This window comes from Peromyscus maniculatus, chromosome 5, assembly GCF_049852395.1.
Source record: "Peromyscus maniculatus bairdii isolate BWxNUB_F1_BW_parent chromosome 5, HU_Pman_BW_mat_3.1, whole genome shotgun sequence".
Taxonomy (NCBI): domain Eukaryota; kingdom Metazoa; phylum Chordata; class Mammalia; order Rodentia; family Cricetidae; genus Peromyscus; species Peromyscus maniculatus.
In genome coordinates, this window is record NC_134856.1 from 132,120,874 (window position 1) to 132,135,643 (window position 14,770).

A 14,770-nucleotide genomic window follows, 5' to 3' on the forward strand; every position below is an offset into this window, starting at 1 on the left:
CCTCAGGCCTCTGTGTCTCCACTGCTATGATGTACTGGGAATTGTGAGCCGAAATACACTCATTCTCCTTAACTTGCTTGTGTCAGGGTATTTCATCACTGCAACAGGGGAAGAAACTTAGGCATTTCTGGGAAGTTCCTGTCACCAAGACGAGCCCGTGAAGGGAACTCAAACCCTCAAATTAAAAAGCTCTCTGGGCTGAGACCGATTTAGACTTTCAGGGCTATCAACGAGAAAATGCTGTGATTCTGAGGCAACACAGATGAGTTCAGCATTTTCTACAGTGTAAATATAAATGCACCAACAGTGAATGCAGAAAATACGCAATCTTGGCTGGCAAGATGGCCGTCAATAACGGCACTTGTTGCCAAGGCTGCCTACCGGAGTTTGAATCCTAGGACCCTCATGGTAGAAGGAGAGATATGAACCCTACAAGTTATCCTCTGAATCCCACATGTGTGTAGTGGCATGTGCATGCCCCCTAAAAAATAAATGTGACTTTCTATTATTTTTGTTTCTAAATTGATCTGTTAGTATAACAAATACAGTGGTGTTTGTATGCTGATCGACACCATGTAGTTTTTCTAAACTGCTAGTTCTTGTGTCTTCTGTGCAGCTTCTCGGGGGTGTATATAGAGATGAAGACAGTTTTGTTTTACTTTGTCCCACTGGCATGGCTTTCTCTGTCTTGTCTCACTGGCTGGGACTCTCCGACGGTGTTAAATGGCAGTCCTGAAAGCAGTGTTGTCCTACCTCCAATTCTCAGAGGGAAACGTTCCCACCGCGCACTGACGCTGGCTCTGGGTTTTCGGATGCCACGTCACTGCACTGGAATGTTTTTCTCTTTCCAGTGTTTCCAGGTTTTTGTTGGGCACCTTTTCTGCCTCCACCAAGCTGTTCATATGATTTTTTTTAAGTTTGACAATATGAAGAATTGTCATTTTAAGTATTAAGCCCATTCTATAATCCTTGCAAAATACCTTCAGAGTATGATATGTTATCTTTCTGAGGCATCTTGGATCCAATCCGACGTGTCTTGTAAGAGTTTTGTGTCTGTGTCTGTGAGGTGTTGTTTGGTTGTTTTCCTTGACGATCTCTGTCTGGTTTTAGTTTCAGGATAACATTGGACTCATAAAATGAATTGGAAAGTGTCCCTTCTGTTTGCTGGAACAGATTGTGGAAACTGGTGCTACCTCTCCCTTAAGTGTTCAGAGCCATCTGGCCTTAGAGTTTTCTCTATGGGGAGGTCTTCTTTAGTGATGCGTTTCATTCAATAGACAGAGCCTATATGGGTCACCTACTCTTCATTCAGGGAATATGGATAGTTGTTCCTTCTAGAAATTCGTCCACTTTGTCTCAGTTGTCAAGTGTGCTGGTATAGCCGCCCATCCCTGTCACTCCCTCAGTACGCACAGTTCAGTGGAGAGGGCGCCCTGCCTCCAGTCCTGATGTTGATCTGTGCCTCTCTTTCCTTCCTTCCTTCCCTTCCCTTCCCTCCTCATCCTCCTCTGCTATCTCTCCATCACATCCTCTCCCTCTGTTTATATCTTTAGAGACCTTTTATGCTACATATTATTAATGATTATTGTTGTTGTTGTTACTGTGTGGTGGTGGGGGGGGTGTAGACACATGCACACCATAGCACAGGACAACTTTCAGGAGTCAGTTCTTTCTTCCTACTGTGGGTTGCTGAGATCACATCAGATTGTCAGGCTTGTATCACTTAGCCATTTCTCCTTCCTAATGATAGTTTTTTGAAAGTCACTATTGCTTTCAAATTTGCATGCTTGTTCTGAGTCCACTTTTATCACTTCTGGTGCTCCTGCAATGGCACAAGGCACAGGGCACCTGAGAAGACCCTGGTGACAAGAGCTGTCAATCAAGAGGTGACTCAGCACACCTGGGATCCAAGTGTGATATTTCCAGGAAATCTTTTATCTTTTCTTTTTTCTTTAAATGAGGTCTCACTACTGTTCAGGCTGTTGATTCTGTATTCTGTATTGTGTGTCTATTCTCTCCTCTCCTTTCCTTATGATCCTCCTGCCTCAGCCTTCTGAGTGCTGGGCTCACACGCATGTGCTATTTCACTTACAGGAACACTTTTTAGTATTGCTGTATGTACCTCTTGACAGATACACAACTGTATTTTGATACAAATCTTGTCTACAATAATCCAAAATATACTTTTCCCTATATATCCACTGATTCTAAGTGACATAAGAGCATTGTGTCATGTTTAAAGGGGTGGGAAGGGGTTAGTTACTGTTTATGAGAAAACAAAGTTTTAGAGTGGATCCCAAGAGAAGGGGAGCAGGTTTAAGAAATGAACAAAGGAAATGGAGAATTGGGACCAGGCCAGGCAGAACTCTGAGAGCTAATAATGTTCCCCTTGCATTCTGCATGTGGCAGAAACATGGTAAGGTATACCAAGGAGCCAAGTATGTTGATCTGTTAGCAGGAACAGGGAACTGGGGACATGGGGAGAAGGCTCAGTGGTAAAGTACAAGTGTGAGGATCTAAGTTTGAATCCCCAGAACCTAGCCAAACAAAACCTGACGGGGCAGTTCACAGCTGTAATCCCAACTCTCCTACCTTGAGATGGGGGCGGGGGGGGGGGGGGGGGGTGAGGAGGAGAGAATGCCCGGAAGCTCGAGGAACAGCTAGCCAGGTATATGCACCAGAAAACACTAAGAGACCTCGTCTCCAACAAGGTGGAAGGTGAGGACAGACACCTCAGGCTGTCTCCAACCTTCATACACATGCCATGGCATATGTGCACCGGAACACACACACACACACACACACACACACACACACACACACACACGAACGCATGCACGCAGACGCACACACACACACACACACACACACACACACACGCACACACGCACACATACGCACACACATGCGCACACACACAAAAACCACTTTTTTTTTTTTTAATTAGGAACAAAGGAAATTGAAGGTAAGAAATTAGGAAAGAGAGCTGGTGTTCCCTGGCAAGTGAACAGGAGGAAAGATAAGCTTAAACAGACCCAAGTTTCCAGCTGGGTTGTGTTGACAGCAAAGGCTGATGGGAGATAGGGTACTGTGGTGGCAGCGCTCGCTCGGGGACAACAACCTCAACGTGGTGACAGACTCAGGACTCTGGCACCTCGCTGACCCCCCCCCCCCCCGCCCCGCACTGAGCACAGACGCCCCTGTAAATACACCCTGGACTGTAGGGGGCATGCCTAGGAGTGCAGTGACGTTTGCCAACAGAAGATGATGTGACGAAAATGAAACTCTGGGCCAGTGACATGGGTCAGAGGGTAAAGAGCTCGTCCCCAAGACTGACGGACGGCCTGAGTCCAAGCCCCAGGACCCGTGCGGTAGGAGGAGAGACCCTGCTTCCACGAGTTGTCCTCTGACCTCCACATGTGTGCCATGACATGTGTGCATACATACACGGACACACGAATAAATAAATATTTTAAAAAGAGAAGAAAACAGACTCTGAGCCAAGCTGGCTGAGCCCTTTTCTGTGCTAGAAGCTAATTAAATGTTTTCAGACACTGACTCTGTGGATTCCCAATCCTACAGAGGAGGAGATACCATCACAGTTACACTGAAGCGCTCAGGAACCTCATGAAATACAACAAACTCAAGCTGTGCGTGCAGGGCCGCTTAGCTGAAAGGTCCTGAGCCCAGACTGCCTGGCCCAAAAGGCTGCCTCTGATGAGAGCCGAGGGATCCTTCTGGAATCATCTATTTGGGAGATGCTTGCACTCAAAGGCAGAAAATGAGCAGTAAGAGAGGTACACTGTGACACAAATATGCTTCTGGCATGAGGATTATAAATACACACCATGCCAGATGGTCCTTACAGAGAGCATGGGGAGGGATGCCACAGAACTGTGGCATGGATGCTATTTAAACCAGCTTCAGCCACCAAGTCCCCTGTGATCTCCATTTTTAAAATTCCCGGATGAGTGGGTTCTATTGGGGGTTGGGGGGGAGGGATGGACTCATTTCCAAAGCTGTGGTTTCATAGTTCTGATGTTAAAAATGGATTTCCCAAAGAATTAATAAAAAAAAAAATAGTCTTTCTTGGAGCACAGAATAATACTTCCCAAAGTGGGTTCCTGAACAGGATCAGGACCTCAAAACATGTTAGAAGCTCAAGTTCATGTGGTCCACCCCATTCTTCATGTTATAATCATGGGATGTAACATGGGTCTGAGTTTGAGAATGAGTGCTCTGGAGACTGAAGGGGCCTATGGGTGGGGTCTGAATCCCAAGCAGAGAGCCTATAGGCCTCTGTGGCCCTGCTCTGTGCAAACTGCTTCCATTTATTTATTCACTTATTTGTGTGTGTGTGTGTGTGTGTGTGTGTGTGTGTGTGTGTGTGTGTGTGTGTGTGTGTGTGTGTTGGCACACACACGTGAGCACATGTGTAGGAACGCATATGCCACAGGGCACACATGGAGGTCAAAGAACAACTTCTGGGGGTCTGTTCTGGCTTTCCAGCTTATTGTTTGTGAAGCACTCTCCACTCCAGGCTAGCTGCCTGCACTTCTAGAAGAGTCTCTCGTCGCTGTTTCCTATACAGCTGTAGAAACGCTGGAACATTGCCCACTACCACATCCCTATTTATGCGGCTGCTGGGGACCCAAACCCTACTCGTCAGGCCTGTGAAATAAGTAGCTTTGTTCACTCAGTCATCTCCACACCCCCAATTCCTTCTTAAAGTGGAACTCAAGGTCAGAAGTGTCACCCTCTGGTGCCCCTCAGCAGAGGGCAGATGGAGTCCCTTGGTTCCTTGTCATCGTCTAGAGCTAAGGCACAGATGCCCCTGGGGACAACCTGACACCAACTCATAGCTACTGTTTGCATCTTGAAGTTCCTCCAAAGGCACTGTGCTTGGTTTTCAACTTGGTTCTATCCAACCTAGTGTCCATCATTGGGAGGTGGGCCTCATAGAAGGCCTTCGACCAGTGGGAGCATGTCCTTGAAGGTGCTTGTGAGCCTTGTTCTTTGTCTCTCTCCCTCTCTTGTTCCTTAGCTCACGTGATAGAACTGGTTTTGCAATGCCACATGCTTTGGCCATGATGAATGGTCTCATGAAGGGGCCAGTCAATCATGGAGTAAAACCTTCAAGACCACGAGGCAAAATAAATCTTTTCTCTATGCAAGTGAATTACTTCTGTGTTGTGACACTGGCATAAAGTGTGCATGCTCCAGAAGCAAACTCTACCAGGAGAAGATCCTCCCATTTCCCCAGCCTAGAATGGGCCATTCCTTTCCTAGGCAGAAAGTTTCACCGGGAGGCAGAGACACCTTCCTAGGCTGCCAATAAATAACAAATGAATCACTCTTGAGGCAACTCTTCCACACTTGGTGTGGCTGACTACATGTTACTGTGACAAATACCTCACCAAAACAGCGGAAGGGAAGAAAGGCTCATTCTGGATCATGGTACCAGAGGGTTTCATTCCATTAGAGTAGAGACGGCCCAGGGGAAATTCATGGCGTCAGGAGTGTATGCCAAAGACTTTTCGCATTGCTGCCAAGAGAACAGGCCAGAGCCGGGAATGGGTACAACCTCCAAAGTCTAGCTGCTCTGATGGGCTTCACCCTTTCTCTGCATGAACATGCCCCAACCAGTCACTCTTCCTTTTCTGGTCTTAGCAGCTCAAGCTCATCCAGGTGCCAATACCCAGGCCAGTCCAAGGATTCAATTCTACCCACATATATAAAACTGTTTGCTCTGGGGGTGGGAGGGAGACTCGTAAGGCTCAGGAAGTAAAAAAAACTTACAGGACTCACAAGACTCCCCAAACACACACACCCTAAGGCTATATAAGCAGTAAGGATTGCTGGGGAAAGGATCCTCTAGTCAGCCAGCTGCCTAGACACTGTATGGGATCTCCATGACTCAACTTCCATGGGGCTGCTGTACATTCTCCTAAGAGCTTCCCCATACCATATCTTGGAATCTATTGGTGATTTGAGGGAAGTATACATATTATAAACACATGCAGCTACAAGTTTAATCAAGATAACATCTTGTGGGTCCTTACTATCTGCCAAGGTTGTACTGGACATTGCCACATAGCAATATATTGCCTAACTTTCACAAAGAATCTGGTGACATATGTCATAGCCAAGGGACTGAACACAACATAGAACAGCATGAAGCCTACAGGGCAGAACCCAAGTACCTGTGCCCCAGGTTGTTTGGTGTCCTAAGATCAAGGCATAGGGCAAGTGTACTGTATAGTCTCTGGAGTGCAGTGTACTATGTGGTCTCTGGAGCTGACTCATACCCTCACTGGGTACCAATTGGAAGTTCTGCCCAGAATGGATTAGAACAGTCATGTGTATCCAATGAGGGTGGTTCAATGAGTGAGCCTGTCCCCACCCAGTCAGGTCCAAACACCTGCCACCAAGCTCTCTCTTCTATGAGGTTGGTGGGAAAACTTGCCAGTGTTCGCTGCTCCCTCTTCTGAGAAGTGCTCCTGGACTCAACTCCATCAAGAGGGAACCCTCTTCCACATCCCCAAATTAGCATCCTCTCACCCTCATGAGTGCACATATAGCCCACTGCCCTGAACACTTGGCCCCTGAGGCTCTCCACCACACCCCCTGTACTTGGCCACACTTAAATGTAAGCATCAATAAATGGGAAAGACAAGAGCACACAAACATTCTAGCTGCTCAAGGCCAGTGTATCAGTGCCAACTGAGTTTTATTCCAAAGGCAGAGCACACACAGGCACAGGTGACTTTTGAGAAATCAAACCAAACATGGAAACACTAAGTCCTCCCTGTGTCATCTTGCCCTCAGGAGGGTTGTGAGACACCCAGGCTGGAAGCACATTTTAGAACAAGCACATTCAGAATGAGCAGGTAGGGCTCAAATCCAGCGACAGCCGTTCTGAGCCGCCTGAGTGTATGGGGGCAGCGAGGGCCGATTCACACTGGTATTCTCTCTCCCCATTCTTAGCTCAGCTTCAGAGAAGCTGTAAAAATAGACTCCCTCCTTTCTCTGGCTCAGCTAACTGAAATCAACATGGGAGCTGTTTGTTTTGTAGTGAAAAGGGAAATTTGGAATACAGGGTTGGACTAGTCTATTTGTAAGGGTGAAGGAGTGGTGTGATCCTTCTCAGACCTAAGGGAGAAGGTGAAGAGGGGTCCCCTTCATCAGCTACACCGTGATGCTGTCCAAGTACATAGCGTTACCTGCTTTGTGTGATGTGTTTATGAAGGCAATACTCCCTGGTATTACCTCACCCAGTGTTTGTCGAATGAGAAAATCACCCTAACCCTAACGCAGTTCAGCCCTGTCACCATGCCTTTGGGGACATGAAGCCATGTAGTAAGTCCTGCCCACTTAACTGAGCTGGTGCCATTCACCTCCAGGAGAAAATAATTAACAGGAGGCCTGAATAAAAGATGTTCAGCACCTACCAGAGGTGTCATGGGACCACATAACCCCTCAGGCTCCCACAGGCCCGGGCCTTACCTGCCCTTCTTCCTGTCCTCCATCTTCCACTTACAGACATACTCCTGGTGAGGATGAGGCTTGAGGAAAGCAACCTCACTGTAAACAACACAAATCTCTTGTTAGTAAATGTGCCCTGCACTGTTTGGGGCCCAAATGAATCTGTGAGTTGATGTCCATGTGACACAAACAGTGAGATGGAGGTGGCAGGGGGCAGAGGATGTCATGAGTGGGGTGAGCCCTCAGGTCAGGATGGCCAGTGTGCAGCCTGCCCTGATCCTGCCCCCCAGGTGTGTGGTGATGGTCCACACAGCCTCAGGAAGCAACAGAGCAAAGGTGGAGAGGTGGGGTGGGGTGTGGGGATGAGAATGCTGAGGGTCACAGATCTGAAGACAGTGGAGTAAAAGTTTTACCTGGAGTTGGAGAATGTGAGAACCCACAGGCTGAGCTTTCCAGGTGAAATCTTGAAAGACGGAGTGGAGGCACCATGCAGGGGTCTGGTCCGGCACATCCTCCTTCAGCTGGAGAGGAATTGTCCCCGTGGAAGCAGATGTGAAGAGACCACACCCACATGGAGGCAGGTGTGAGGAAGCCACACCCACACGGGGGCAGGTGTGAGAAGATCGTGTGCATAAAGGGGCAGATAGAGAAGGCTACATCCCAGTACACACAGAACTGCCATCCTCAAAAACACCATCCAGGCCTCTGCTCCCTTTTCATGTGGCCAGGGCTTAGTTCCTCTTTACTCACATTCATACCCCTGTAACTAGCAATGGTGTATCTCTCTTTCAGATCAATACCATATGTTCACACCTCCACCTTCTAATCCATGCCCCTAGCATGAGAAGACTCCATGTCCCAGCTTGTCACCAGATCTCTCAGTCATGGCTGATCATGTGCCTGTGGGTACCTCTACCACATGTATTTGGTACCACACCCAGAGACAGTACTTCAAAGACCCACAGACATACATTAGCACCCAGAGGAACATCTCTGAGACCCCCACCAGTACCCTGAGCAAGGACAGAGGGAAAAGAAAGAAAGATGTTTTGCTTCCACAGCTTTTACCACAGCAAGACTCTCCCAATTTTCCTGTTTCAAACCCAAATTCCTGTTTGCAGAGGGCTGGGCCACCACAAAGCCCGCGTGGTATTTGTTGATTGCCACATGCAAAACTCCAAGCCTGATAGGGGTCTGTGGGCCCATTTAAATAAGGGATGCAAAAAAAACTAAAATGCATCAAATGGTTTCCCTTTCCAGAGTTTAGAGATGCAGCCTCATGTTGGACCCCGGACAACATCTCATCAGTCACCTGCAACTCATTCAAGACTCTAGCAAGCCACACATGGCTGAGGGCACAAGAGCACAAGACCTGGAGAAGAAGCTAATCAGACAATTAAGATTCATCCCAGCATGGCAGGGAGTTGAATGGGATCCTTCATGACCAGAAATCCATGTGTGACTTCAGTGATTATTCTTAAGGAGAGAGGCTGTATCATTGCTATAACCAAACACCTAACCAGAGACAACTTTAGGGGAGCAGGCTGTGTTTGGGCTTGCAGTTTAAGAAGGGGTGTGGCACGGTCCACTGTGGTGAATGGCAGGGCAGCAGGAGTGTGCGACGGCGGGTCACACTGCATCCACATTGAGAAGCAGAGAGAAGTGAACGCTGGTGCTCAACTCAGTTTCTTTTCTGTTCAGTCTAGGACCCCCAAGCCACGCTGCCCATATTCAGGGTAGGTCTTCCCTGCTCAGTTTAACCTATCTGGAAACATTCTCAGTGTCTCCTCCAGAGATATATTCAGGGTAGGTCTTCCCTGCTCAGTTTAACCTATCTGGAAACATTCTCAGTGTCTCCTCCAGAGATGTGTTTCCATGGTGATTCTAAATCCCATCGATTTGAAAATGAAAATGAACCATCACACCCGGGATGTGTGTGAGGAATGAGGACGGAAGGGAGGTCCTTGCTTCGGGTGGGTGACCACTCCTCGATCTGCTGTCCTGTATGTCTAGCTTGGGGCCTGCCTAGACACTCTTGGCATCTTGTGCATCTAGGGTATGACCTCGGAACAACAGCTGAAGGTAACAGTCAAGATTAAACATCTTTAGGGCCTTTGTAACATGGCCACCTCTCTGAGGACTCTGGATTTAATTGTACAGTGCAGATAGTCATAGCTTGCCTCTGTCCAAACATTGGCCTTGGGGGGACTTCCAGTGACAGACAGAGTTTAACACAAGTGGCCAAGGACATTTCTTGTCCTTTTGCAGTTCTCAACCAGCAGGGCTACTCTGAGCAGACTCACAGCCATGTCATGAGCACAAGCCCAGATGCCATAGCACCTTCTCCAGAAGGAGTCCCCACCAGAGGAGGTCAGGGCTCCCTGACCCAGGAAATACTGTCATGCAGTTCCAGCAGTACAGATAAGGAGATTGCAGCTTTGAGGCCAGGGCCAGTGTCCCACCTCTGTGGTCACAGTGGCCAGTGTGGAAACCCAATAGCTTGCATAGATAAATGTGGAGACCTCCAATGGACCTCCTGTTGGGAACCAGGTGATATCAGTCCTAGTTTACATCCTTGGTCCTTGAGCTCTTTGAGGGACACAGAGCAGGCAGAGATCATATCATAGTTGGGAGTGGAGGGAAGTGAGGTCATCAACTTGCTGAGCTAGCTTGGAAAACCAAGAACAAGTTTCACTGTCCCCTGCAGTGGGGCTTCTTTGATACTGCAAAATGCACTTCCCATCCACAAATGTGGGAGGTGGGGGTACAAATGCTCTATTCTAAAGCTGTGCTGGACAAGGTTACATTTAGGGGAGGGCAGAGGACTTTGCTCTCTGAGCCTGCTGAGAAGGAGCCCTGTGGGAAGCAGTTTCCTCTGCAGAATCTCCCACAAGCCTCCACAAGCACTGAAGTCCTTAGTTCCGCTGTACATCCCATCAACACAAGGGTGTGGGGGAAGCAATACCTGCTGCAGCCTTGCTGCCCCTCATACTGTGGATGCTCACTCCTAGTCCTGTGTCCACTGTGATGAATAACATCTTAGCAACAGGACTAAATAATCTCCAACAGGAGCTCCTATGACCAGGCCTTCTCCTGTATCATTTTGTTCCCCTTCTTACTAGGTTTCCAAATACAAACCAAGCTCAATATTTCAGATCAAAATTGGCCTTGCAGAGCCTTAAGGGCCCTATAACCAGGCCACCTCAGCACAGTGTGCAGGATTGGAGTGAACGTATCCCTCCAGTTCCCCTAAACCAGGGTATCAGGAGTACAGGATTTTTGACAGCCACTGAGCCACTAAGTCTAGAAGCAATTAAACTTATTTTTTAAAGTTATGTTTTAGTTGGAAAATGGTTAAAAGTCATGTTTTAGTGGAAATCAATGCCTACTTTTGTTGAAAAGAAAACAATAAACAAACTCAGTTGCCAAGGAACAGAACAAAACTAAATCTATCTTGAAAAAGGCACGTGGTACCACTGTCAGTGCCTCCAAATAATATATGGGTGAGAATCTTAAGTTATATTCTAAAATTCAGTAAAGCAGATGCATAGAGGTTATTTGCTTACAAACAATAGATTTAATTAAATAAATATCATGACTAAAATACTTTAAGAAATGAGTTCACCTAGTGTCTGTATAATCTGACTAAGCTAAGTTTCCCTGAAACCTCCCAAGAATATCCTTGCTGTATAAATTCTGGAGGAAGTATTTAACCAGGGAGGCAGGCACAGTTAACACCTAGTTACCAGTAAGGCCTTAACAGCTCCACATTGTGTGAATTCACAAGGCAGGGCAGAGCATTCCTCTGGATGCAAACAGCTTCTTTTTAGTTTCCTGTGAGTGTGCTCCAGGAACTAACTTCGCCAAGAAACGTGCCACATAATAGTGATGATATCCCAGGGATAGGGAGCATCACAGAGGTCGACAACATAACTTTCAAGAGTCTAATGAAACCCAAGGCAATACTGCTGCAACCTTGGATGTGACAGCACCTTGTCTGAGTCCAGGACTGACATTCCACTTGCCCTATTGCACTGAAGCATTTTTACACAGTGGGATGGGACTGGAGAAAGGCATCCTATCTCCATATCCACCAGGGTCAACTCCATCTGCTTTCTTTTACAGGGTGAGTGCTTCTGTCCTCTTGGATTCTACCCACAGGTCCCCAAGAAGAAAATCCTCACCCAAGGGAAAACCACAATTATTTGCTTGTGCCCCTACCCCACCAGCTCCCCTTACTACCACCCCAGAGGAGCAGGGCTCAGTCAATGTCCCTTAAATGATCCTCAGTCATTTGTATGTCATCTGGCTCAAGCCTGGGCAGCTTGGCAGAGCAGACAGCCCACATCACCCAGCAGCACAAATGATATAACTTAATAAACACACCAATGGCACAAAGGTGCCTCATAAATCACAAGAAGGAACCCAGTGGAAACAATTGTAGACTTTATCCCCTTTAAAAACAACCACCACACAGGTGAATGTGAACATCGCACACAGTTCCTACATCCCTAGGCAGTGGGAATCACTCTGCACTTGATGGGACAGTGTATACCTTGTCAGTGAAAGAAAGTGAACACGCCCCTTGTGGTTTGCATAGGAATGGTCCCCATAGGCTGATATACTTCAATGCTTGGTCATCAGGGAGTGGCACTACTTGAGAGGGATTAGGAGATGTGGCCTTGTTGGAGGAGGTGTGGCCTTGTTGGAGGAGGTGTGGCCTTGTTGGAGGGGTGGGCTTTGCAGATTCATATCCTCAAGCTAGACCCAGTCTCTCCCTCTTTCTGCTACCTGTGGATCAAGTTGTAGGACTCTCAGCTCCTTCTCCAGCACGACTTCCTGCATGCTACCATGCTTCCCTCCATGACAACAATGGACTGAACCTCTGAACTGTAAGGCAGCCCCAACTGAATGTTTTCCTTTATAAGAGTTGCCACAATCATGGTGTCTTTTCACAGCAGTCGAACATTAACACAGCCTTATCTTTTATCTTAAAGGCAGCCCCACTCCAGCCTGAATGAAAACCATTCCTGTGAATGTTTCCCCAAAGTCACCACAAATACTGTTCCTGCCCCTCCTGGCTTAACATTAATGTTAACCATTAACACCATATGCCCTAACCCATATTCTGACATTTCTGAAAAGTCCCTAGCCCCATGACCAAGCCCCTCAGAAGCCCTGATAAGAACTGTAGCCTGTCAGTGAAGCTTACTCTGCCTCTTTCGCCCTCCCCTGACGAAAGCCACGTCACCCTTCTATGGTACTTGCAGTCATGAGCACAGTGAATGCATGAGTGACCAAGGGAACAGACTTCTCTTTTCAAACCTAATTCCTTCCTTTTTTGGTTCAGAACACTGATGCTGGCATGTTCCCACCACGTGTCTTGAGTTACTTTAGGGAGAAGAGAAATGTCAACTCTTGACCATGAACTTCTTTGGTGAGGAGGAAGAGGCATTACTACAGTACTCAGGAGAGAGTTAATGACTACACATGGTGGCTTAAGCCTTCAGACTTGGTTTCCTGACTCAGAGAAGTACAACACAGTGATCTCAGTGAAGTAATCAGGTGCCATTTTCTGAGGAGGATATTCGAGCAATTCCACAACTGTCAATGCAAGAGAGACCCCTTGGCCACAGAAGCACTGCTGTGTCACACAGCCTCTGTTGTCCTCCTGTATGACATGACTGGAAATCACCATATGTGGGAAACACATAGAAAATAGTTTAAATTATGTTATTTGTAGGAGAAATATATGGAACCAGAGACCACTGTGTAAAGCGAAATAAGCCAGACTAACAGAAGTGTGGTGTGTGTGTGTGTGTGTGTGAGAGAGAGAGAGAGAGAGAGAGAGAGAGAGAGAGAGAGAGAGAGAGAGAGAGAGAAGTGGGAGGGGGTACTATGTCAGGGGAGGGGGAAAGTGGAACAAGAAAGGGCAGTTGGGGAAAAAATAAAAATTACGTGTTTCCTCTCATTTGCAAAATAAAGATTTAAATACATGCAACATGAAAGTAGAAAGAGTATTTGTGGAGAGAAGAGAACAAGTGAGAAGGGAAAGAGGGAGAAAGAGAGGGGCCGGAGGTGGATATGAACACAGTAAATTAGCATACACAGGTGACAGTACAATGAAGTCCAGTATTTTTACACTAAAATATTAGTAAAAATCAAATAAGATGTCATAATGAGACCCAATATTTTCTATATGACCTAAAATATTAATTGAAAATAAAATATTTTAAAAAGTTAATCTTCCTAAATGATTTTCCCCCATGAATAGTTCTACATCTAATCCCGTGAATTTGTTCTCTCTGTGCACTGTTGGAAACTCACTCTAGATGTCTTGGTCTTTGTTTTTCAGAAAGAATATAATTTGGTAATTTTAGTATTGATCTTGCATTAGTGGTTCCTAGATTAAGGAAACAAACATGAACACAAAAGTTATCCCTTAATTATGATTATGTTTGCAGCTTCATTATAAAAAGACCCCAGAAGGGTCATGTGTCCATCATGGTGCTCTTGATGAGAGATATCTCTCCACACATAGACAGGTACAACTATATTTTAACACATATTTTAACACACTGTGAGTCCTGAGTCCATTATCAGCCTCCAGTGTCAGAAGGGTTAGGCTTTCTTCTAGAAATTCCTAGGATGTAAACTTTTGACAGCTTTCCTTTCAAAGATAAAAATCACAGGAGTCTACTTTCAGGAGAGCTTACCTGGTAATCTGAGTTCTTGTGCTGAAGTCAAGAGACCTCATTGAGCGCAGAACTTCAATGCATCCCAAGTACTGTAAGGGGAAAAAAATAGTTCATGAGTCCTGGGAACTGAGAGCAATGTCAGAGGGGTTGGGGAAGGAATGTACATTCTTACATCACATTGTAGCTTTAAATTCAAGGGAATGGGGCTGGTGAGGTGGCTTAATGGTTAAAGGTGTCTGCCTCCAAGTCATGCCCTGAGTTTAATCCCTGGGACCCACAGGGTAGAAGTAGAGATATAACTCCTACAAGCTGTCTTCTGACCCCTACATGCACACTGCTGTGCGCTTGTTATTTATTTGTCTGTCCGTCTGTCTGTCTGTCTCAAAAAGAAAGAGAATAAATAATTTCAATATAAGATGATTTAAACTCTAGGTATGACTGTGTTTGTATTAAAACTCTAAACCTAAACTTTTATCTATTAGCAAACATCCCAAATTGACAGAACCCTGACGTCCATCAAACCTGTTAGCACTGCCATTTTCTTTAGATGTATATTTTTCAAAGCTTTTATTGAAGTATACCTTATA

At 46.3% G+C, this 14,770-nt stretch overlaps 1 protein-coding gene across 1 annotated transcript in view; it reads right to left on the bottom strand.

The window, feature by feature from the left end:
- The window catches only part of Shc3 (SHC adaptor protein 3), a 133,868-nt gene that overhangs the window by 72,338 nt on the left and 46,760 nt on the right, over nt 1–14,770 (bottom strand). The window contains exon 2 of the mRNA XM_006976853.4: nt 14,202–14,272. Within this exon, the coding sequence (XP_006976915.1) occupies nt 14,202–14,272 (71 nt within the window). The remainder of the gene's footprint in view (nt 1–14,201; nt 14,273–14,770) is intronic.